This window comes from Rhinolophus ferrumequinum, chromosome 12 (genome assembly GCF_004115265.2).
Source record: "Rhinolophus ferrumequinum isolate MPI-CBG mRhiFer1 chromosome 12, mRhiFer1_v1.p, whole genome shotgun sequence".
Taxonomy (NCBI): domain Eukaryota; kingdom Metazoa; phylum Chordata; class Mammalia; order Chiroptera; family Rhinolophidae; genus Rhinolophus; species Rhinolophus ferrumequinum.
The window spans coordinates 76,768,998-76,790,204 of NC_046295.1; the positions used below are offsets into that span (position 1 = coordinate 76,768,998).

The following is a 21,207-nucleotide window of genomic DNA, read 5'->3' on the forward strand; positions in this document are numbered from 1 at the left end:
TTCACAAGACACCGCCACTTAAACCATCCCCAGATGCTGAAGTAACCTGAGCTTCTCCTTGTCTAGCTATCAGACTTTCAGGATGGATTGCATCATCTCTTAGTAAGTGCCAAGCCTTGGGATGAAGAGGACCTGCCATTGCCCCAGGGAATGCCTGGGCCACAAGCAGGCGTACAGGCATGGCTGGCTGGAGATGGGGGCTGGAAATGGAGCACAAAGGGGTGAGAGCCTGGTTGGGGCACACGGCTGCCATCCGGGGTATCTGGTAGTTGGACACCTACCGCCCCCACCCCCAGGATGCTGCCACCCGAGGCCAAGGCTACAGAGCAGGCCTTTGTTTTCAGGGGTCAGCGTGGAGTAGATGAAGTACTTCCACGGAGCCCTGGGGTAAACCGAGCCAGCCTCTGGACGGGGATGTCCTGGGACCCCAACATTGGAGCCTCCTATGTAAAACGTCTATTGCTTACCATACTGCCTCCCCAACCCCACTTTGGGGGAACCTAAAGTGATTCTGCTGTGTAGCTGCATCACCAAAGAATTAAGCCGGTCCAAGGGAGGGGCTCCTTGGACTGGGGGCCAGATGACCAGCTTCATCTGGTCCTGGGGAGTTCTGGGGAAGATGCCTCCTCTGATGGGCACAAAGGGGCAGGGTGGTGGTTTCTGGGGCTCTCACCCACTCTACTGTTTCCATGTCACTTATTCTGCTTGGGGGAAGGGTGCCCCGAGAGCCTGGCGTCCTGGTGTCTGAGACACCATTGCCTGGGCCACCGCAGCCTAGGGCGTCTGTGGTGCTGTCAGCCTTGTCGGCAGAGACCATCCGCCAGTGCCCAGTCTTGCCAGGAAGAAGGCAGGGTCCCTTTAAGCCTTGCCTCATTCGTCAGTTTGTTGCTATGTATGAGACCAACTTCCTTAGCAACCAGTTAGCCTCTTAAAGGGGCCTTGGAGTAGCAGTTGCCACTAGCCATGGCTCCCAAAAAGAAGGCAAGTAAGGGGGCCAAGGAACCCAAGGTCAAGAAGAAAGGCGGCAAGGATTCCAGCATGGTCATGGAAATGCCTTTAACCGAGGAGACCCGGGAGTTCTACCACATCCAGATCCGAGACCTGGAGGACAGGCTGGCCCGGTGGGTAGGCAGGCAGGCAGGTTGGTCTGCTGGGTCAGAAGCTCCGCTCAGAACTGACCACTGTGCAGACTTAGCTGGGGAGGCGGGTTCTCTGACTCTTCTGAGACACATTTACATGTTTTCTCATTTTTCTTATTTTAAAACTTAGTTTCTTCCCAGTTATGATGCACTCGCCCAGTCTCAGGGTGACCTTTAAAAGACAAACTTCTTAGGTGACATAGGCAGTGGTTCCCCATGAGGTTGCAGATGCAGCTAATGTGGAGTCATGTGGCTCACTGTGTCCCCAGGTGGCTCAATGCGTCCCCGAAACAGTATGAGAGCGGTCTTGACATCATCCCCATTGCACAGGTGGCGGGACTGAGGCTCAGGGAGGGAAAGTCACCCCCAGAACGGGAGCTCTTGTCCCCCCAACTGCCCTATGCCAGGCTGCTCTTCCGTGTTCCACAAAGCAGGCCATTCAGCTCTGCAGCCTGCAGTGCCTTCTATGTAGCCATTCAAAAGGTGTTGGTTGAGTCAAGTATGAAGTAAAACATCTTTCCAAGTAACTTCTACCAGCTATTCCATTGGAAACCAATAAATCAATTATGTGATACTCTTAAAAATTCACAAGCTTCCCTCGAGCTGAGAGCATATTAAACGTATTTGGGGAAAATGCAGTTATTTGGTGGTTACTATTTGCCAAGCCCCTCTGCCAGGCCCCAGGAATACAGTGGTGAAGGCCAGAGGTCTGCCAAGTGGAGAAGACAGACACAGCAGGTCTCGACCGCCCAGTGGGACGAGGGCCAACCTAAAGGAGGGCACCAGAGAGTCACAAATGTAGCTCAGGGCCAAGAAGGCTCCACTGAGGAGGTAACACTCAATGGATGAGGATAAGGAAGACAGCCGAAGACAGGCTTAGGGTTGCAAAGTGTGGAAGTATAGGGAGGTGCGGAGCTGGTCGGCTGTGGCAGTAGGTAGGCATTGTGGTTAAGAGCCTCAATTTTGGGGTCAGACTGACTTGAGCTCAAGTTCTGGTTTTGCCACTTACTAACTAGGAGTTTCTTCATCCCACTGAGCCTTCGTTTCCTCTTCTGTAAAATGGGTATAATCATAGAACCCACTTCTTTATGGGTTGTTGTGAGAATTCAACACAAACTGAGTACCTCCTGTGTACTGGGCCCTGTCCTCGGTGTTGGGGACACAGCTGTGAACATAACAAAGGGCCTCATGGGACTTACAGGTAGCGACGTAATGAACGTATAAGCACTGAGCACAAACGCTGGCTGTGGATTCCGACCAGGAGGAACCTCAAATACCCCTCTGTGGGAGGGTCCTGAGGGGCGGCCCAGATCCCTGGACCTCTGCCCGCCCTCGCCTCAGGTACCAGCGGAAGTGGGATGAGCTGGCCATCCAAGAGAAGCTGTTGCGCCAGGAGTTTGAGCAGTTGGCCACCAACAAAAAGGAGATCGTGGCCTTTCTCAAGCGCGCACTCAACCAGCGGGTGGATGAGATCACCGACCTCAACAAGCAGCTCCAGAGCATACAGCTGGCCAGGGAGTTGGAGAAGGACGCCTTCGAGGCACAGCTAGCCCAGGTGCGCCACGAGTTCCAGGAGACCAAGGACCAGCTCACCACAGAGAACATCATCCTTGGTGAGGGGTTCTGGGGGCACCGCGATGGGCACAGGGAATCAGAGGCTCTGGCTCTTTGGGCTCACGTCCTAGCTCTCCCACTGTCTCTGTGGCCTGGGGCAAGCACTGCTCTCTGACCCTGTTTTCCCACCTGGGAAATGGGAATAATATGTCCACCTTGCGTAACAATAGCTTTGGGCTGCTTCCCACATATTATCTTCCGTAATTGTCCCAGCAATCCTACAAAACAGGAAATACTATCACACCCTTTAGTAAGTGACCTTGTCTTGGCCAAGGTCACTCGGCTGTTTTTAGGCTTAATGACAGCATCAGTGCCTGTCCCAGAGAAGGTATTCAAGTTGAGTAGCTAGTGTCACCGTCACTTTCACAAGAGGGGAGTGGAGGAGAGTGTCAAAGAAGGCTTCTCAGAATGAAAACTGAACGAGGCTCAGTAAGATTAGTGGAGAGGAAGAGAGTTTTCCAGACTAAAGCAATAAAGGTGGGCAGGACTGGGCTAGGGACAGAGGTCTGGCCTGCTAGATCAGTAACCATAAGGAGGGCAAGAGGAAGTAGGAGGGGAAGGGGACTGCTCAAGGCCCTCGCTACCCCGGGCCCTGCCCTCCCCAGGCGGCCCCTCACCAGGCCTGGTGGGGCAGGTGGGAAGCTGGCAGCCCTGGAGGAGTTCCGGCTGCAGAAAGAGGAGCTCACGGAGAAACTCACACGGCTGGAGGACCAGCTGCAGAAGCAGGGGAGTGAATACAAGGACTACGTGTACAACCTGGAGAAGAAATCAGTGCTGGATAAGGACAGGTGGGCAGGCCACGCGCTGGGGGCCAACGGTGGGGCCGGGAGCGGCCCAGGCCTGGCTTCCGCTTGCCTGGGCTTCTAACGGGGGCTGCACTAGCTCATCCACTCCCTACCCTGCAGCTCCTCAGACTCCTGGCTGATTTACGGAGGGTGGGAGAAAAATAAGCACCCCGCTCTCGTCCTCATGCAGCACTGGAGAGTCTCTGGACTTCTTTTTGCCACATTTTGTGACTTAAATCATATTTATTTCATAGGTAATAATACACTGGTTTGGTTCCAAAGGTACAAAGGTCAACAGTGAAAAGCTTCCTGCCTGTAGCCTCTCCCCTCCTGGGGGAAGAGCAGAGAGGTGGCTCTAGGTCTCTGGGGACCCCCACATAGGAAGGGGGTGCCTGAGGCCTGTGCCCACTCTGCCCAACCCCTCCTCCCACCCATCTTGACTAGACTGAGGAAGGAGATCATCCAGCGTGTGAACCTGGTGGCCACTGAGTTCCGCAAAGTGGCCACTGACCAGATGTGGGACACAACAAAGCGGGTCATCCAGGAGAACAACACCATGACCTTGCAGCTGTCCAAGGTCTCCCGGCACGGCATGCAGCTTCTGCAGGAGAACGAACAGCTCAGGGGCGCCCAGGACAAACTGTGCAAAGAGCTGGAGGTGCTGGAGAGCACCAAGAAAATCATGGCCAGCCGCAGCAGAGGCCACCACAAGGTGTGCCTGCCAGGCCCTCGTCAGGGGTGTTTAGCACAGAAAGCAGGGGGGAACCCGAGGGGCCCTGCTGTCAGGGCAAACACAGCCCGGCAGGGGAGGACCAAGCTGGAGCGAAGTCATGAGGGGGGCAGCAGTGAGGGGATGGGCTTGGTGGGTCTCTGGGCTGCTGGCCCCAGCTCCAGTTTTTCTTCATTTGGTTTAAAGACTCCATAACTTGTTGAAGTGGAGCCCACTCCCAGAGAGCTGGGGCTCTGCTCAGCAGCTGTCCAGAGATGTGGCCTCTCTGTACCATGGTCTGAGCCCTGGCTGAGCCTGGAGCTGGGGCAGTGGGGATGGCCAAGGGCCCACGGTGGGCCCAGGGCATGGCCACCTGCCTGCACCTGCAGATCATCCTCATGCTGAGGGAGAAATGCCAGGAGCAACAGAAGGACAGAGTGGAGGCGGAGCGGCTGCGCCTCCTGCTGAGCCCACTGGAGCAGAGCCTGAAGCAGCTGCAGAACGACAAGGAAGCACTGAGGTGTGTGTGGCCCACAGAGGGGCAAGTGGTGGGAGCAGGCGGGAGCCCATCCCTTTATGGCCACATGACACAGGCCAGTGACTTCCCCTCTCTAGAGGGGCCTCGAGGCTTCCTCTGTCAAACAGGCTGAAGCTTGGAGCTGGATGAGGGCCCCTGTGGGCTAAAGAGAAATGGCAGGGCCCATTGCACTGAGGCAGGGAGGCAACTGACTCGTCTGGCCCCGGGGCCAGGAGCCAGAGAGAAGAGCTGAACTTGCAGCTGCAGCAGCAGCAGGCCGAGGCGCAGCAGCTACAGCAGGAGCTGACCAAAGAGCAGAAGGTTCGGGCAAGCCTGGAGACGGCCCTGGCCCAGGCCACCTCCTTCCTACAGGACATTCTGCAGGTGAACTGGAAGTGGGTGATGGGGGATGAGGGGGTGGCGCGGGGAGTGGGCCAAGGACAGAAAGTGCTCAGAGATAGCTGGGCCTGTGGAGAAGGCCAGGCAAGGGCCAGAGACCCCAACTTTCCCCCGAGAGACTCCTGGCAAGCCTGTCCTTTTCGGATTCTGCACTTCAAAGATCCCTTCAAAGCTTCAAAGGGACTGGATGGCGTCCTTCTCTGATGCCCTGGAAGGCCTCAGGCCTCAGTCTTCCCGTTTGGAGAATGGGTATCCCACCACAGCCAGGGAACACTTTGCAGAAACAGGCACTGGGGTTGGAGTTGCCCAGAGGTGGATGTTGGGGCCACTCTGGGCCTGATCCCCGTGGGCCAGCCCCTGTCCCCACTGGCAGATGCAACCAGAGCCAGAAGATGGTGATTCTGATGCAGAGTTCCAGCTGCAACACAAGGAGATGCTGCAGCAACTGCTGGCCGTGCTCAGCTCAGCCATGGTCCTAAGCCCCCAGATGGCTGCGTGTCCCCGCCGGGAGAGCCAACCTCATGGCCCACCCAAGGAGAGGTGAATAACCCTATGTGACCTCAGAAGCAGCCATGAGATTTGTCCAAGGGTTGTCCTCAGTGACCCTGGGCCAGAATTGGGCTCCCTGAAGCCTTTCTGAACCTCAACCTCATCTGTGAAATGGAGGTGATGACACGAGTCCCCTCCCCACAGCACCCAGCCACCCAAGATGGCGTGTCTGCTGCAGCCACTGTCCAGCATCACACCCTACCAGCTGGGGGACCTGGGCCTGGTGCCTCGACGGGCCCGCATCCCACCCAACCCTGAGGACCTCAGGCTGCTCTCTCATAACACCCGTGTGGGAATCTTCCACACACACAGCAGCTCTGAGGTGAGAGTGTCTGGGGCCCTGATGACAGCAAGATGGCAGTCAGCCTTGGGCGCAGATCATGGCTCGGCCATACTATAGCTATGTGGCCTTGGGGATGTGCTGGACCTCTCTAAGCCTCCATTTCCCCATCTGTGAAATGGGCCAAAGAAAGGTGTGGCAAGGCCTCCGTGCGCTAAAGCATGTCCACACAGCCTCTGGGAGGGGGTCTTGCTGGGCCCTGTGGGCCCCGTGGGCCCCTCCTCCCCAGGCAGGGCGTGAGTTTGATTGAACTCCCTGAGGAGGCCTCAGCTTCTCAGCCAGTGTCTTTAATCTTACAGATCCACACCTCTGGTTCTCCAAAGAGGTTCAAAAAGTTTAGTCTTCCTGACGTTTCCTTACTTTCCAAGTAAGACACAGAGAGAAGACCAACCCCTTCCCAGAAACGGACTAATCCAGCTACAGTCCCCCCTTTAATCTGTAGGAGGCCTGGAGCAGCCCACAGAAGAGTTATATAAAAAGTGAATACCACAGGTTGGCGTGGCACCTCTGTGGATGAGGCTGGGTGTGCGGGGATGGCAGTCAGGCAGGAAGCCGTGTCCACTGGTTGGTATCAGGTGCCCAACAAGGGCCCCTGGCTTCGCTCACGGATGTGCTCCAGGAGTAGGTCGCTGGCACGCTCCAGCAATGGAGGCAGCAGCTCCTGCTCCGCGGAGGAGAAGCAGCCCAGCACATGCGCATTCACTGCGTCAGGGTGCGTAGGGCGCCCTATGCCCACCCGCAGCCGTGGCATTGCCTGTTGGGAAGCAAAGGGGCCCAGAGAACTTTGGTGAGGAGTGCTGGGGCCCCATGCTGGCCCACCCGACCCAATGAGGGACAGAGGAGTGGACTCACATTGGAGTTGAGACAGGTAATGCAGGAACGGACTCCATTGTGGCCCCTTCAAGGGATATGGGAGGGGTAGTCAGGGCTGTGCTTTCCTGGGTGAGGACCCTTCACCCCTCTCAGCCCAGACGGGGGTCAGAGCACCCCACCCCCTGCCAAGATTGGGTCGGCACCCCTACCCCACTCCAACTGGGCGGCTAGCTTCCCCATCCCACCCAGACTGGCTCAGGGCCTCACCTGGCGCTTCCCCCCAGCTTTAGAGTCAATTTCCCCAGGGGTTTGTCCAGCTCATCATGCACCAGGTAGACCTCCTCAGCAGTCAGTCCGAACAGCTCCGCTTGGCACAGGGAAATGGTGGCCCTGGTTACTGCTGATCTGCCCAGAGGGCATTGTCCCAACTCAGGGCTCCCACAAGGAGGGGCCACAATTAACCTCACTTCACATGTAAAGAAACTGAGGTTCCCAAAATATCCGAGACCATGCAGCAACTGCAGCTCAACAGGCACCTGGAGGTGAACAGGTCTGCAGCAGCCCAGAATCCCCTCTCAGCCTCTGCACCCTCCCTGCCGGGCGGCTCACCCTGCTGCCCTCAACTCACCGGCCCGGGCCACACTGCGCCCGTTGGCATTCATGAGCCGCCGTGGCCGGAGCAGGACCAGCTGGGCATCCCCGAGGGAGGCCAGGGCGAGGTCGGCGGCGCAGCGACGGTCGCGCGCCCAGCTCTCCGCCACACCCAGCCGCCGCGCCAGGTGCCCCAGCACCGCCATCCCCACGCTATGTCGCGTGCCAGGCAGTCCAGGGTTACCTAGGCCGGCCACCTGCGGGCGGCACCAGGGAAGCTGAGGCCCGACAACTCTCGCCACCCTCTTCTTCACAGTGCCCCCCTGTTACCCAAAGCAGAAGAAGGGAAACGAAAAGCAGGACCAGAGTAGGAAACGGGTCGTAAAGAAGGGGCCCAGAAACCCTGGAGACCCCAAAAGGCCGAGTGGACATTGGAGTCCCGCGGGCTGGGCGGGCAGGGCGCCCAGGTGGATGAGCGGAGTTCCTGGACGTTTGGAGCCCGTCGGAGTACTGGACCCATTTCTAGATAAGAAAACTGAGACAAAGAAATTTGGGGGAATTTGCCCGGGAGACAATGGCGAAACTGGAGCTAGAGTCCGGAAGCCTCGACGTCGTCCCCTCCACTATACTCACCAGCCACCGCTTCCCTGGCGGCCGGGGTTCCAACACGCAGCGGCTCATGGCTCGACTCAACCACAGCCCCGCGCGCAAAAGGCGAAACGACGGCATGCTGCCCTCTGGCACAGCCCCTCTCCCGTCCCCTGACGTCACCCCGGCCTCGGCCAATAGCGGTCGCCACCTGTCCAGGGGCGGTACCAGTGCCCAATCCCGGCGGGCGACAGGGCCGCCATGCTTCTGAGGGGCGGAAGTGGCGGGGCGGTGGCTGTGGCGTGCAGGCAGCTGTGGCGGGGCGCCCCCGCTCATTCCGCGGCGCGGCGTCACCATATCCTAGTGAGCCTAGTGACAGGACTCGCAGAGCCCTTGCTTGACCTCCGGATTGGGAGGAGGGAGCCTTGTTCTGATCCCCGGTATGGTCTTTCCTCGCGGCGGAAATCCGGCAAGTCTTTCCCCCTCCGTATCCTCAGCCTTCCCAGCTGATGAAAATTGGCTTCCCTGCTTACGGCTCAAACGGCCTCTAGATCCCGGGGGCGTGGCCAGGGGGCGGAGCCTGTAGGCGTCGTGGAGATGGTGCCTAGCAACGTCAAGGTTTAGGGCTGCGAGGGAGCCAACTCCGGTCTGGAGGTCCTCCTGGAAGGGGCCTCATGACAGACTCCAGAGAGGTGCGGGAGAAGGCGAAAGCATAGGCAGAGCGTCGGGGGAGAAGAGACTCAGGCTGAGTCTGCAGGAAGGGTTTTAAGTACCTGAGAGGCAGGATCAGTTGTACAATTCAGAAAAGTCCCAGGCCGCTGTACAGAGAACAGAGGGCTTGGGATGTGTGGCCGGTGGGAGGTCAGAGGGGTGGCCGGAGTCGGTGTTCTGACAGAGACAGCATTGGCCCAGACAAGAGGATGAGAGAAGAGGAGGGATCTAAGAGACCTTTAGGAGGTGAGACAGAGGACTTGAGAACTGATGGGGCACGGGTTCTGGCTGGCAGAGAAGGTGGGCTCACGGAGGTGGGCAAGCTGGGGCAGAAGTCACGTGAGGTACTCAGTTTGGCCTGCTGGGCGTGAGGGTCCCACAGGATGTACTAGGGCCTGCAGGACCCTGGGGCCTGCAGCTTGGGGGAGGACCTGAGCTGGAGACGTTAGAGTTTGGGGTGTCAGGAGCCGGAGGTTGAAGCTGAGAAGGACCAAGAGAAGAGCAGAGGGCAGGGTGAGCATGAGAAACTTGACCCCTGACCTTGACCATAGGAGAGGAAGAAACGCAGAACTGGAGACAGAGAGAAGTGGTCACATCCCTAACGGGAATGGGGCTGGGGATGCCATCAGACCCTAGATTGTGCCTCCTACCAGGCCTCATTTCCACTCCTCCTGTAAAATACCTGAAGAGAGTGTGTAAGTGGAGGGGGGTCATCTCTGAGGTCTGCTCCAGCTTGCTGTCCCTTGGTTCCAGGATGCTCTGGGGCTTGACCAGGATCCCTCACAGCACATCCCAAAGCCATGGGTGTTTCCAGTCCCAAAAGAGACCGTTCAGCGCATCTTTGGGACCAGCAAGGTGTTCCAGAGCTTTGGTGATATAAGACCAACGACCACTGGGATAACAGTGCCCCTCAAAGTCAGGGAGTAGTGAGTGACTACCTTGCCCCAGGGTTTTAGGTTCCTCCCCCGCACAGCCATCAACATGCTGTGCAGCCTTGGGCTAGTTACTCTACCTCCCTGGGCTTCAGTGAACTCAACTGTGTAATAGGTCTCTTCCATCTCTGTGGATAAAAGGCTGCTGGCCTGGATGAGCTCCAAGAATGCCAGCTTCCTCTCCCTGGATCTCTGTCTACCCCTCCTGTTTTTCTATCCAAGTGCCCCAGCCATATGCCCTGGGCATGTCACAGTCAGGGCCAGCCCCTCTGTCTGTGCCCCTTGCCCCCACAGCTACCACCGAGGCCACCAGTGCTTGGAGAAAGAAGACTGGGAGTTGGCCGTGCTGTTCTTCTCCCGTGCCCTCCACCTGGACTCCCAGCTGGTGAGGGGAAGGGTTTGGCTGGGCATGGGCAGTCTCTGGCACACACTTCCCCTCCCTGTCACACCTGCCAGGACTCTCCTCTCAGGACCACTCAGTTCCCTGATGGTAACTGAGAGTCAAACCTCACAGTGAACTGTGGGGAGTGGACAGCAGCCTGGGTCCCCTCTCCCTCAGGAAGACCTCTATGCCCGAAGAGCCGAAGCCTACATCCAGCTCTGCGACTTCTCCTCAGCCACCCAGAACCTGCGAAGGGCCTACTTCTTCCAGCCAGAGAACACCAACTACCTGGAGCGGCTCACGTTGGTGCTTTATCTGCAGGTGCCTGGAGCTGCCCTAGGCCCACGCGAGGCACCCACCTCACACCCAGGCCTTCTGGCTCTCCCTCCAGCTATGGGGGCTTTACTTGCTCCCAAGACTAGTTCTGACTCCCTGGGGACCTCCTTGTTCCTGTGTCTGTCACCCCACCTGCTGCCAGTCTCATGACCTCTCCCTGCTGCCAGTCTCATGACCTCTCCCACCTCTGGAGTTGGTTTTTAGCACCAGGGCTCGGTAAAAGTTTGCAACATTGTCCAATAGAACTTTCTGCAATAATGACAATCTACTTGACACTATCCGTTCTGGTTGCCATTAGCCACATGGTACTGTTGAGCCCTTGAAATGTGGCAAGTGTGACTGAGGAACTAATTTTTAAATTGTATTTCATTTTAATGAATTTAAATTTGTGTAGCCACATGAAGCTGGTGGCTGTTGTACCGGACAGCACAGACCTAGAATCTAGAGGCTCTAAGCAGTAAAAAGGTAATAGTATCCCCCATTTGCAATTCAAAATAAAAACTATTAAACCATAAAATACCAACAAAGTCCTGATTTTTTTCCATTTTGACAACTTCAATACCTTTAATGTCAATAATTATTCAATTCTTGAAAAGAAACATTTCAGGGCACCCAAACCATGTGCTTAATCTGTTGGGGTCCTGAGTCCCATACTGGCACTTCCTGTGTGACCTTGGGGAAGTTACTTCACCTCTCTGAGCCTCAGTTCTTTCACCTGAAAGGGGGATGCTAGTTATCACCAGTGAGCTAACAAGTTCAGGTCCTTAACACAGGGCCTGGCACCTGGAGCCCTGGTCCAGGCTGGAGCCTGTTACTATTAGCTCTGCTGTTCTTGTCTACGCCCAGATTTTCTATTTCTCTTTGTTCCTGCGTCTCTGTATTGTTGTCTGACTCTTGTCAACTGTATGTTTCTCACTTTCTCATGCTCTCTCTCCCCAGCTCTGTATTTCTCCCCATCTCTGTGTCTCTGTCTCTTAAAGTCTCTCCAGATTTAAAGGGCTCTGTCCCTGTCTCTTGCTCTCTCCACTGCCACCCCAATGTCGCCCACCCCCTCTCATGAGTGCTGCCAGGCCAGGGATGCAAGCAGAAGTGACTGCCCCTTGTGTCCCCAGGGCCAGTGCCTGTTTGAGCAATGTGCCTTTCTGGACGCCCTGAGTATCTTCTCGCAAGCCTCTGAGCTCCAGCCCGAGAAACCCCAGTTCCGTTACCGATGGTGAGTGCCCGTCTGCATCCTTGCCGGCCTTTTTCTCTAGCAGCCCCTTCCTGGCCCTGTCACCTGGCAGACAGAGCACCTTTGCCCTCTGCCCTCAGCATGGCCTGTCTCCTGGCCCTCCAACGGTATCATGACTGCCTCTCACTCGTCTCCAAGGAGGTGAAGCATGGCACGACCAACGCTGATATCTACATCCTCCGGGCCAGGCTCTATAACTTCTTACAGAAGGTAGAACAGGGAGGATGAGGCAGGGGGTAGCCCTCCCCCCAAGCCTGGTTGCCCCCAGCATGCCCCAAGATTACAGGAGGCAACTAGGCCATCAGCCAGCTCAGAAGCCACATCGTCACAGTGTGGTGGGGGCACTGTCCTCTATGGACAGAGGCCTGACCAGCACTGATCACTCAGTGACCCAGTCAGGTATTTGCTCCATTGTCACTCAGCCCTGGCTCTGTGCCAGGCCTGCGCTGGCTCCTGGAAACCACAAGGTGAAAGACCTATGCCATGGCTACCCTTACAGAACTCACAGCCCAGGGGAGACATCCCCAAGCAGATAATTACATGAAGAATGATTTCCTGAGTATATGTAGCACCACCTGAGATCCATTAGATAAGGTGGCCCCCTCCTGCTGCCTTCCTTTGTATCCTTATTTACCTCAGAGGACATTTACTGAGAACACCACAGCTGGCACACCCCCTGGGCTGAGCATGGGGACAGATAGTCAGGGAATAGCTTAGGGGCAGAGAGACTTGAGGTCACAAAGGAGGAGGGGACTGCAGGCATGGGAGGGCATTGGATAGGGCCTTGTGAACCCAAGACGACCCTGACTTTTTCCTGGGGACATCAGGAGCCTCAAAAGGGTGCTCTCCAGGGCAGTGGGCTTTAGAAAGATCCTTCTGGCTTCCAGGGGGAGTGTGGGCTAGAGGGTGCAAGTCTGGAGGTGGGGACCCTGGGGAGGAGGCTAGGTGCCATCCAGCCGAAGAGGAGGGAGCCGGGGGGAGGATGAACCAGGGGGGAGTTCCACGGTCCTTGGAAGTCAGGATCACAGACTCACGTTCCGACTTGGCCTGGTGCCTGGGAACTGGGACACTCGGGGGGAAGGAACAGAGGGTGGGTGAGATTGGGTGGGGGTTCCCCTCAGCTCACCGGGTGGTGGATGGAGACATGAACCTCCCTATGCTGAGGGTTGGGCTTCTGTGTCCAACAGTGAGTCAGTGGGAGAGTCTCCTTCAAAGGTAGGAGACTAGTCATTACTGATAATTATTGTTGACTGTTGGGGTTTTAGCTGTGTTCCTGCCACTTCAGCCCCTGCAATGCACATGCTAAGTAAGCATTTTTTTCACATTTACCTTGACAGCTCACAATAACCCTTAGAGTGGATACAACCTGTAGTCTTCTTTTCACAGATAAGCAAGTAACCCAGAGGATCTGGGTTACTTGCTCAAGGACACACAGCCAGTTCTCAGTGGTGCTGCCCTTGAACCCAAGTCCACCTACTCCAAAGCCCTGCCCCTAGCCACTGCAGTCTTCCCCCTCCTGACTTCCACTCACACCTGTTGTCCACAATTTGCTCTGCTCCATTCCAGCCAATTATCCTATAGGACACAGGGTGCATGCTAAAACTGTTTGCGGACTGACTAACAAACCTGCTCACCCAGTGGAAGGTATTTGCCTGGGGATGTTTTCCTCTCATGCCCAGGCCTGAATCTGTTCTTGGTCAGAGTTATCTTGGGCTTAAAGGTCAAGGGAGTGGGGGAGGGTGTGCTGAGAAGGTTAGGGAAGACATGACAGTCACAGTCGGGAGGCCACACCCTCCCCCACACCTCGCGTGACCATCACAGAAGTCCTCCAAGGCGGCAGTATCTGTGACCCCATTCCATGGCAGAAACCACCAACGCTGACCTGGCTCACCTGAGGTCACACCTGGAAAAGGCCCAGAAGGGATGGGGCCTGGGATGGGATTTCCCACAATGTTCCCTGCCTCCTTCAAGAGGCAGGAAGGGCGGAACAGCAAAGTGGGGGCACCAAGGATGGGTGGCGTGGTGACAGCCTGCCCCCAGAAAGGCCCCTACAGGCCTGAAGGTCTGCTGCCCCCCACTGGACAGGGTAGGGCTCAGCTTGGCCTGCACCCCTGATGTCACCCCTGGACCCCTGCAGCCCAAACTCTGCTATCAAGACTTGCACAGCGCCTTGCTATTGGATCCCAGGCACCCCCAGGCGAAGGTGCTGCTCAAGATGATGGTGGACCAGGCCCAGAAATCATGCCAAGATGCCAGGATCCTAGCTGTGCAGGGCAAGCTGCAGCATGCACTGCAGTGCATCAACTGTGCCGTCGAAAACAACCCTCTGGACCCCAGCTTCTTCCTCTTCCGGTAGTGGGTGCGGTGGTGCCACTCTTGGGTCCCCTGTGTGGTCTCAGGAGAGCCCTTGAACCTCCTTAGGCCTCAGTTTCCCCATCTAGCCTCTAATAATCTTTCCCTACTCTCCACTGGGGTCGAGGCATCATGGGAGGTGGTCTTTGCTACTGCCCCTGAAGGAATCCTGGAGCCCCAGGCCTGCTGGGCAGTTCATGGTGGGAGTATCAGCCCAGCTCAGTGGACAAGGCTTGGGGGTGAATCTGGCCCTGCCAAGGACTGCCAGCGTGATTCAGGGCCATTTAATTTCCTTGGGCCTGGGTTTTCCCATATAAACAGTGGGGGTGAACCGTCTGTCCTGGTACAAAAAGGCCTTAGCATAGAGGCTGGCATGCACCTGGCTCCCAAAAAGGAGGGAAACTGGTTTTGAGAAAAGAATTACCAGTGACTAGCAGGTTTTCTGAGTTAGCAATCCAGGCCCCACCGGCCGAACCTAGTATGTGGTGTGGGGGCCCCACCACCAGCTCCGCGGAAGGCTCAGAGCCGGCGGCGGCTTGCCCAGCCACCCCGTCAGTGCGCAGTGGCAGTGCTTTGGCCCTCGTGTCCCTCCCCCATAGGGGCACCATGTACCGACGGCTCCGTGAGTTTGATGCCGCCGTGGAGGACATCCTGAAAGCGCTGGACATGCTGACCGAGCAACAGGAGGGCCTGGTGCAGCAGGCGCAGCGCCAGCTGCTGCTGACCTACAACGACTTTGCCGTGCACTGCTACCTGCAGGGCGCCTACCAGGAGAGCGTGCTGCTGCTCAACAAGGCCCTCAGGGACGAGCAGCGGGAGAAAAGCCTGTACATCAACCGCGGCGGTGAGTGGGGCCGGAGCCCCTCGCCTCCCTAAGGCCTGAGCGGGGCGCTTGAGGCCCCTGAAGGAAGGAGAAAGGAAGAAGGGAAAGAGGAAACCCTTAAGAGTCTCTGTCCCACCGACACACGGGGAAGCATTGCCTTCGACAAACTGGCTACAATCTAAGGAATGCTCAGAAATCAGACAGCTGGGAGGGAAAAGGTGCGCAGAAGCTCGGGGGGTGGAGCAGACTGGGCCCCCACCTCTCAGCCCCCATCTCCGTCCCTGGGCCCCAGACTGCTTCTTCCAGCTGGGCAACCTGACCTTTGCTGAGGCGGACTACCGGCAGGCTCTGGAGCTGAGCCCGCAGGACGAGGGCGCCAACCTGCGCATGGGGCTGCTGCAGGAGAAGATGGGGTTTTGCGAGCAGAAGAGCAGGTGCGCGGGCGGGGAGGGGGCGGGGCCAGGGCGGGGGCGGGGCTAGGGGCGGGGCCCGACCTGGCCGGAGGCCGTCTGCTGGGATCCCAGGGTCAAGATGCCTGAGCTCTCCCAGTTATGTTTCCTAAATACAGATTTTATTTTCCAAGTTTTCGCTAAAATTCCTTCACTTTTTTCCTGAATGTTGTGGTAATTGTGCTTTTTATTTAAAAAAAACTTGTGTTCAGTAATTTATAACTCAGAATATTAAAGTTCCTTCTAATACCTACCTCCCAACGCCTCCCCCGCCCCATAAGTTTGGTAAAGGTTGTTTCCTACGCATATATTAATTATTATCATTTTACAAAAGTGAGATCACTGTGTTTTGACTTGCTTTTTCACTTCCCATGGCATTATATATGGGACTACCTCATTCTCTTTTTACTGTTTGCATGGTATTCCATTCTATGCAGGTACCACAATTAATTTCTTTAGACAGTCCTCTATGATGAATATTTGGGCTATTTTCAATTTTTATTATAAATAATACAGTTATGAGCACTCAGGACATACGTTTTCATGCACTCGTACTACTAGTAACACTATGGTTAGGTTGCTGGAAGTTAAATTGTTGGTTTCAAGAGTGTGAAAAGTTAACATTTTAAAAGGTAATATTCAAATGTTCTCCAAAAACAGTGAACCAATTATAAACTTCTCCCAGGAAAAAGGTCTTGGTTTCCCAAGCCTCCCTAGTGGAGGGTATGAAGACTATTTTTCAATTCTGTTCATCTAGTAGGAAAACAATGCTCTCTCACAGTTGACTTTGCATGTTTAAATTGCTACCGTGTTTCCCCAAAAATAAGACCTAGCCAGACCATCAGCTCTAATGTGTCTTTTGGAGCAAAAATTAATACAAGACCCGGTCTTATATTATTTAAGACCCTGTCCATATTATATAAGACTGGGTTATATTATATTATATTATATTATATTATATTATATTAAAGACCCAGTCTTATATTATATTAAAATAATACTCCGTCTTATATTATTTAAGACCCTGTCTTATATAATACCCGGTATTTATTATATTATATTACATTACATTATATTATATTACATTATATTATACCTGGTCTTATATTAACATAAGACTGGGTCTTATATTAGTTTTTGCTCCAAAAGATGCATTAGACCTGATGGTCTGGCTAGGTCTTATTTTTGGGGAAACACGGTAGTGCAGTAGAGCACCTCTTGTGTGCTTGTTGGCCATTATGGCCTGCCCAAATCTTTTGCCCATTTTGCTATTAAGTTGCTCATTTAAAAAAAAATTTTTTTGATTATAAGAGTTCTTTGTAGGCTAGGAGAATTAACTTATCATCTGTCTTATGTAGCAAAATATCTCTCTCCTATTTATTGTTTTCCTTTGTGGTATTTTTGCCACTGGGCCCCCAGATTACAGGATTTATTCACAGTCAAATTATTTTTTTCATTTTTAGCTGCTGGGTGTATGACATTCTCAGAAAGGCCTTCTCTAATCCAAGATCATAAAATTGTCCACTTATGTTGGGCTTTTATATTAGCATTTGAGTGTTGGGTCCATTAAGAGCATAGCTGGGAGAAGGAGAGCAGAGAGGCATGATGGCGGGGAACAGAGACCAGCCTGATTTTCCCCAAACTCCCCCTGGGGGCCAGAAGCTGCTATGCCCCCCTCCTCCCAGGTGGCCTAGCTCATAGTGGCAGCCTGTGGCCTGCTGTGTCTTACTGTAGGCAGTTCCAGAATGCAGAAAGCCACTTCTCAACGGCCATCCAGCACAATCCCCAGAGTGCCCAGTACTACGTGCACCGTGCCAGGTGCCGGCAGCTCATGCAGAACATTTTTGGGGCCCGCCAGGACATCGCCACTGCCCTGCTCCTCAACCCTAAGCAACCGAAGGTGGGTTCCTGCTGGGCCAGGAAGGCGGGCTCCAGAGTCAGTACACCTGGCCACCTAAAGATACTCCCTGTCCCTAAAAGAAACTTGGTTTCCTAGCAAATAATAAGAGCTGCTCATGCTGGAGCATTTACTATGAACCACGTACTGTCCTAACCACTTCAGCTTACATCACTCTGTCTAACCATCTTCAGCACCCTACGAGACAGGTAACATTATTATAAACCCCCAACTTACAGATGAAGGGGGTAAGACTCAGAGAAGCCAGTTCTTTGCCCCAGGTCACACAGCGTAAAGGTCAGACCCTCATCTTTCTGGCTCCAGAACCCATCGCTAGACTCACCATCAGTGCTCCCTCTCTGAATAGTTCCTCTCTCGTGGTCTCCTGATAGTTCTGGGGCAAAAAGGTCCAGTCCTTTCAAAACAATTTGTAAACCCTTCCCTTTTCAGCCCTATGAAGGGACTCTGTAAGGACAGGGCAGACCACACCACCTGTCCCCTGTCCAGGCTCACACCTGGCTCTGGTCGCCCCCTTTCCTGGCAGTTGGTCCCACTGCTAACCAGCCTCTTCCCGGGCATGTCGGTGGAGGAGGTGCTTAGCAGCCAGATGGCCTGCCTGGCCAGGCTGCAGCTGAGTCGGGTTGTGGAAGAAGGCCTGCACGACAGCATCCCTAGAGGCATTGTGGGGTAAGCTCCTCGAGCAAGGGCGGCTGGGGCTCATGGCTCATGGCTCCTCTGGCCCCCGCTGCCTCCTCGGGCCACTGTCCAGTCCTGGGGATGGTGGGGTAAGTCAGGGAGACCTACCCCGCACTCTGGGGCCATGGCTTGCCAGGCAGCTTAGGAAGCGGGAACTAGAGCGCCAGAAGGCCCAGGCCCTGCAGCATTCCTGGAAGCTGGGACAGCCTTTGTCCGAGACCTCAGAGAAGCCGGACACCACTCCCCAGACCCTGCAGGCAGAGGCAGCAGCACGCCCAAAGGAGGCCAAGAGCCCTGAGGAGGAGGTGAGTGGGCCACATGCTGGGGCCTGGGGCCCTTGAGGTCCAGGTGGAATGTACCCTGAGCCAGGGTCTTCCAGGCCTGGCTCTGCCAGCGCTCAGCTGTGTGACTTGGGCTGGGGCCATCTTGCTATGACATGGGGATGGTACCAGTAAGGGACACATGAGGATGTGGCCCCTCAGAGAGACCTTTCCAAACCTTGCCCACACTCACCTTCATAAATGCTGCTGTGTGCACTGGCCACTTGTGCTAGAATTTTCTTAATTCTTAAATTCATTTCTGAGAACTTTTTATTGCATGTAACATATAGAAAAGGACACAGATGAGCTGTTTGATGAATTTTCACAAGCTGAATACACCCATGACACCATTACCCAAATCCAGAGAGAACACACTCCCAGCTCCCCAGAAGCCCCTGGCTCCCCCTTTCTAGGCCCCTCCCTCAGCCCAGCCCACCACACCAGGCTGTCCTGATTGCTAACACTGCAGAGAAACGTGCCAGTTGTTCAGGGGACAGATCGGTGTGCCCTCTTGTCTCTGCTCCTTTTATCCCCGTCCTGTGACTGTCCTACAATTTATTTAGCCACTCTACTGCTGATGGACGACATGTAAATTTGTGTTCAAAGGAAACTTTCCACAATTCAAGAAAATGGGATACCAGCATCCTTGGCTGTAAATGGAAAAGGCTAGCTGGACATTTTTCTAGTTCACATTAGAATACAAAAGTACAAAATGTCAGGATCCCCTGAAGTCACTGGGAGCTGGCTCCTGTGATACCCACCCCCACGTCCCCACCTCCTCCCCACCTCCTTCCCCAAGTTCCCCACTACCCGCAGGTGTGAATGGGCCAGAGGAGACTAGCAGCCAAGAGCCTGGCTGTGGAGTCCACAGACCTGGATTCAAGCTCAGCTTCTCCCCTTAGCTGAGTGCCCTGGGCAAGCCGCTGAGGCACTCAGAGCCTGGGTTTCGTGGTCTATGAAATGGTAAGAGCAGTTCTCTCCCAGATGAAATGGGATAAGGCATGGAAGCCATGGAAAGCTCCTCCCTTCCTCGCTAGCCATGCCCTAGGGTACAGTACTTTATGGTTTACACAAGCCTGCCCCACACTTGACTAATTTCGATTTTGCAGATGGGGAAAAGGAGGCCATGCAGCCTCTGGAATACTGCCTTTCTCACAGCAGCATGCCTGTCTCGGCTGGCCACCCCCCTCCTGTCCAGTCTCAGCCTCTCCATGTCCCCATGCAGCCCTAACCCTTGAGAAGCTCTTAAGTCGGGGGAACAGCCACTGCAGGTCCCAAGGCCTGCTGGCCTTCCAGAACTACAGCCATGGGCCCAGGGCTTTCTGCAGCCTGACTGCCCAGCCTGTCTCCTGCCCTAGGAGAAGCCGGAACCCGCTCCTAGCAAGGTGAGGTCCCTGACCAGCAGCCTCCTCGACCAGACCTCTTCCAGCTCCATCTTGGACTGTAAGTCCCCAGTGTTCCTGCCAGGCTTGAGTGAGCCAAAGCAGCAGAGTGGGCAAAGGTCAGGGCTCAGAGCCTCCCTGGCCTGGGTGTGAATGTGGGTTCTGCTGCTTATAGCTGGGTGACTCTAAAGTGGGAGTATAATCCCAGCTTTGCAGGAGGCGTGCTGAGCTCTCAGTGAGGTGATGCCCAGCACAGGGCCTGGGCCCCGGCTCTCACTGCAAGGCACTTCCCAGTTGCTGCCTGCTCCAGCCTCACTCCCCTCAGGCCCTTTTTTCTCTCTGCCTCCTTGGCCTCTCCCTGAAATAAGCCCATAAACCCTGTGCATATCCAAGGGCCTTTTACCCCCAGTTCTGCTAGGCACCAGCATGGAAGGGACAAAAGTGAAAAACCCAGGAATACTGCTCCAAACAGTGTCCCAAAGGCAGGTGTGAGCAGTCCAGGGGAGGGCTGAAGAGTGGCAGCCAGCCCAGGGCAGGGCCTCTGCCACACGCTGGTTACAGGCATGAATGGCCCAGTTCCTGCCCCAGGGAGCTCTTGGTCCTGAAGGTAAGAAGGCATGCAGGTAAACAGATAACCAGGACAGTGCAGACGTACAGTGCAGGGCTGTGGGCGAATTTAGCCCCCTTTGGGGAGTCTGAGAGGGTTTCCAGGACCTGAAGGAAGAGTAGGGGTTAGTCATGTGTGGGAGGGGTGGCGCAGGGGGCCCAGGGCCCTGCAGGCTATTGGTTGTGTCTGGAACGCAGAGGGCAAGGGGCAGCCAGCAGAGTGGAGGCCAGAGCTGGGCAAGTGGGACCCTCAGTATCTACCCCTAACATATAACCCTGGCCCACCTATGAGGTTCGGGTAGCTGAGGAGGGCTGGGCTGGCGTGATCTGGCATGCCTTCCCGTTGGCCATGCAAGGCCTCCGGCATATAGGTAAGAGTGAGGCCTAGAAGCCTCCTTTTCCGGGAGCTGCCCCGGGAAAGCAGCCTGATGGGTGCTCTGGGCACACCCTTCCCAGACAGGACCTGGCCAACCTCAGAGACAGAGACGTCCACTACCTGCCAGGAATACAGGAGCAGCTCGGCCTCCACTGTGGCATTCTCCGATTCCTCACTGCTAAAGACTCAGTCGTCAGACTTAGGAAAAGAAGACCTAAGCCTGGGCTGGAGCCCCAGAAAAACCAAGGCTACCCGGGACCCGAGCTGGAGGCCCACCAAAACTGAAGCCACCCAAGACCCAAGGCAAAAGCCCAGCAAGACTGAGGCCACCCAAAGCCCAAAGCAAAAGCCCAACAAGACCAAGGCCACCCAGGGCCCAAGGCAGAGGGTCAGAAAGGCCAAGCTTGCTCATGGCCGGAGCTGGGGACCCAGCAAGGCTGCTGCTATGCACGGCCAGAGCTCGGGACTGATCCGAAGTTCCAGCAAGACCAAGACTTTCTCTGACCCAAGTTGGAGCCCCAGCAACACTGAGGCTCCCCAGAGCATAAGCCCAGGTTCCAGCAAGACGGAGGCCACCAAGGGCCTGAGCCAGAACCCCAACCCCAGCAGTTAAACTGCTCTCTGAAGGGGCCACTGAGCCCCTCACTTCTTGCTGGGGATGGGAACTATT

At 55.4% G+C, this 21,207-nt stretch overlaps 3 protein-coding genes across 6 annotated transcripts; 2 read left to right on the plus strand and 1 right to left on the minus strand.

Annotated features, from left to right (window-relative positions):
• On the plus strand, positions 1-6,482 carry CFAP157 (cilia and flagella associated protein 157). The gene is made up of 9 exons (XM_033124162.1): positions 1-1,121; positions 2,481-2,752; positions 3,388-3,541; positions 3,983-4,250; positions 4,637-4,767; positions 4,998-5,148; positions 5,537-5,703; positions 5,857-6,034; positions 6,352-6,482. Exons 1-9 carry the CDS (start codon positions 964-966, stop codon positions 6,421-6,423), a joined length of 1,551 nt encoding a protein of 516 aa, XP_032980053.1. The 5' UTR covers positions 1-963; the 3' UTR covers positions 6,424-6,482.
• PTRH1 (peptidyl-tRNA hydrolase 1 homolog) lies at positions 6,109-8,411 on the minus strand. Of its 2 annotated transcripts, none has more exons than XM_033124166.1 (5): positions 8,090-8,411; positions 7,494-7,713; positions 7,133-7,232; positions 6,905-6,950; positions 6,109-6,806 (listed from the first exon to the last, which is right to left on the minus strand). In XM_033124166.1, exons 1-5 carry the CDS (start codon positions 8,399-8,401, stop codon positions 6,624-6,626), a joined length of 861 nt encoding a protein of 286 aa, XP_032980057.1. In that variant the 5' UTR covers positions 8,402-8,411; the 3' UTR covers positions 6,109-6,623. The 2 variants fall into 2 exon arrangements, with proteins under 2 accessions (XP_032980057.1, XP_032980055.1); XM_033124164.1 differs by having other exon boundaries at positions 7,133-7,265.
• Positions 8,390-21,171, plus strand: TTC16 (tetratricopeptide repeat domain 16). Of its 3 annotated transcripts, none has more exons than XM_033124159.1 (14): positions 8,390-8,513; positions 9,509-9,681; positions 9,982-10,072; positions 10,247-10,390; positions 11,518-11,618; positions 11,717-11,846; positions 13,774-13,988; positions 14,588-14,832; positions 15,104-15,245; positions 16,995-17,160; positions 17,702-17,844; positions 17,990-18,158; positions 19,532-19,616; positions 20,618-21,171. In XM_033124159.1, exons 1-14 carry the CDS (start codon positions 8,487-8,489, stop codon positions 21,148-21,150), a joined length of 2,364 nt encoding a protein of 787 aa, XP_032980050.1. In that variant the 5' UTR covers positions 8,390-8,486; the 3' UTR covers positions 21,151-21,171. The 3 variants fall into 3 exon arrangements, with proteins under 3 accessions (XP_032980050.1, XP_032980051.1, XP_032980052.1); XM_033124160.1 differs by lacking the exon at positions 8,390-8,513 and adding an exon at positions 8,520-8,736; XM_033124161.1 differs by lacking the exons at positions 8,390-8,513; positions 9,509-9,681 and adding an exon at positions 8,520-8,736 and having other exon boundaries at positions 10,251-10,390.
• The last annotated feature ends 36 nt before the right edge of the window (positions 21,172-21,207 follow it).

What these genes read in the sequence shown, in the direction of transcription:
- CFAP157 (XM_033124162.1), top strand. Translation starts at nt 964, where the DNA reads ATGGCTCCCAAAAAGAAGGCAAGTAAGGGGGCCAAGGAACCCAAGGTC. An exon ending in CACAGAGAACATCATCCTTG is followed by an intron (nt 2,753 to 3,387) that starts GTGAGGGGTTCT and finishes CTGGTGGGGCAG; the next exon opens with GTGGGAAGCTGGCAGCCCTG. An exon ending in TCAGTGCTGGATAAGGACAG is followed by an intron (nt 3,542 to 3,982) that starts GTGGGCAGGCCA and finishes CATCTTGACTAG; the next exon opens with ACTGAGGAAGGAGATCATCC.
- PTRH1 (XM_033124164.1), bottom strand. Translation starts at nt 8,401, where the DNA reads ATGGTGACGCCGCGCCGCGGAATGAGCGGGGGCGCCCCGCCACAGCTG. An exon ending in GCGCAGTGTGGCCCGGGCCG is followed by an intron (nt 7,266 to 7,493) that starts GTGAGTTGAGGG and finishes TGGGCAGATCAG; the next exon opens with CAGTAACCAGGGCCACCATT. An exon ending in TTACCTGTCTCAACTCCAAT is followed by an intron (nt 6,807 to 6,904) that starts GTGAGTCCACTC and finishes GCTTCCCAACAG; the next exon opens with GCAATGCCACGGCTGCGGGT.
- TTC16 (XM_033124159.1), top strand. Translation starts at nt 8,487, where the DNA reads ATGGTCTTTCCTCGCGGCGGAAATCCG. An exon ending in CCCAGCTTCTTCCTCTTCCG is followed by an intron (nt 13,989 to 14,587) that starts GTAGTGGGTGCG and finishes CCTCCCCCATAG; the next exon opens with GGGCACCATGTACCGACGGC. An exon ending in TTCCAGCTCCATCTTGGACT is followed by an intron (nt 19,617 to 20,617) that starts GTAAGTCCCCAG and finishes CACCCTTCCCAG; the next exon opens with ACAGGACCTGGCCAACCTCA.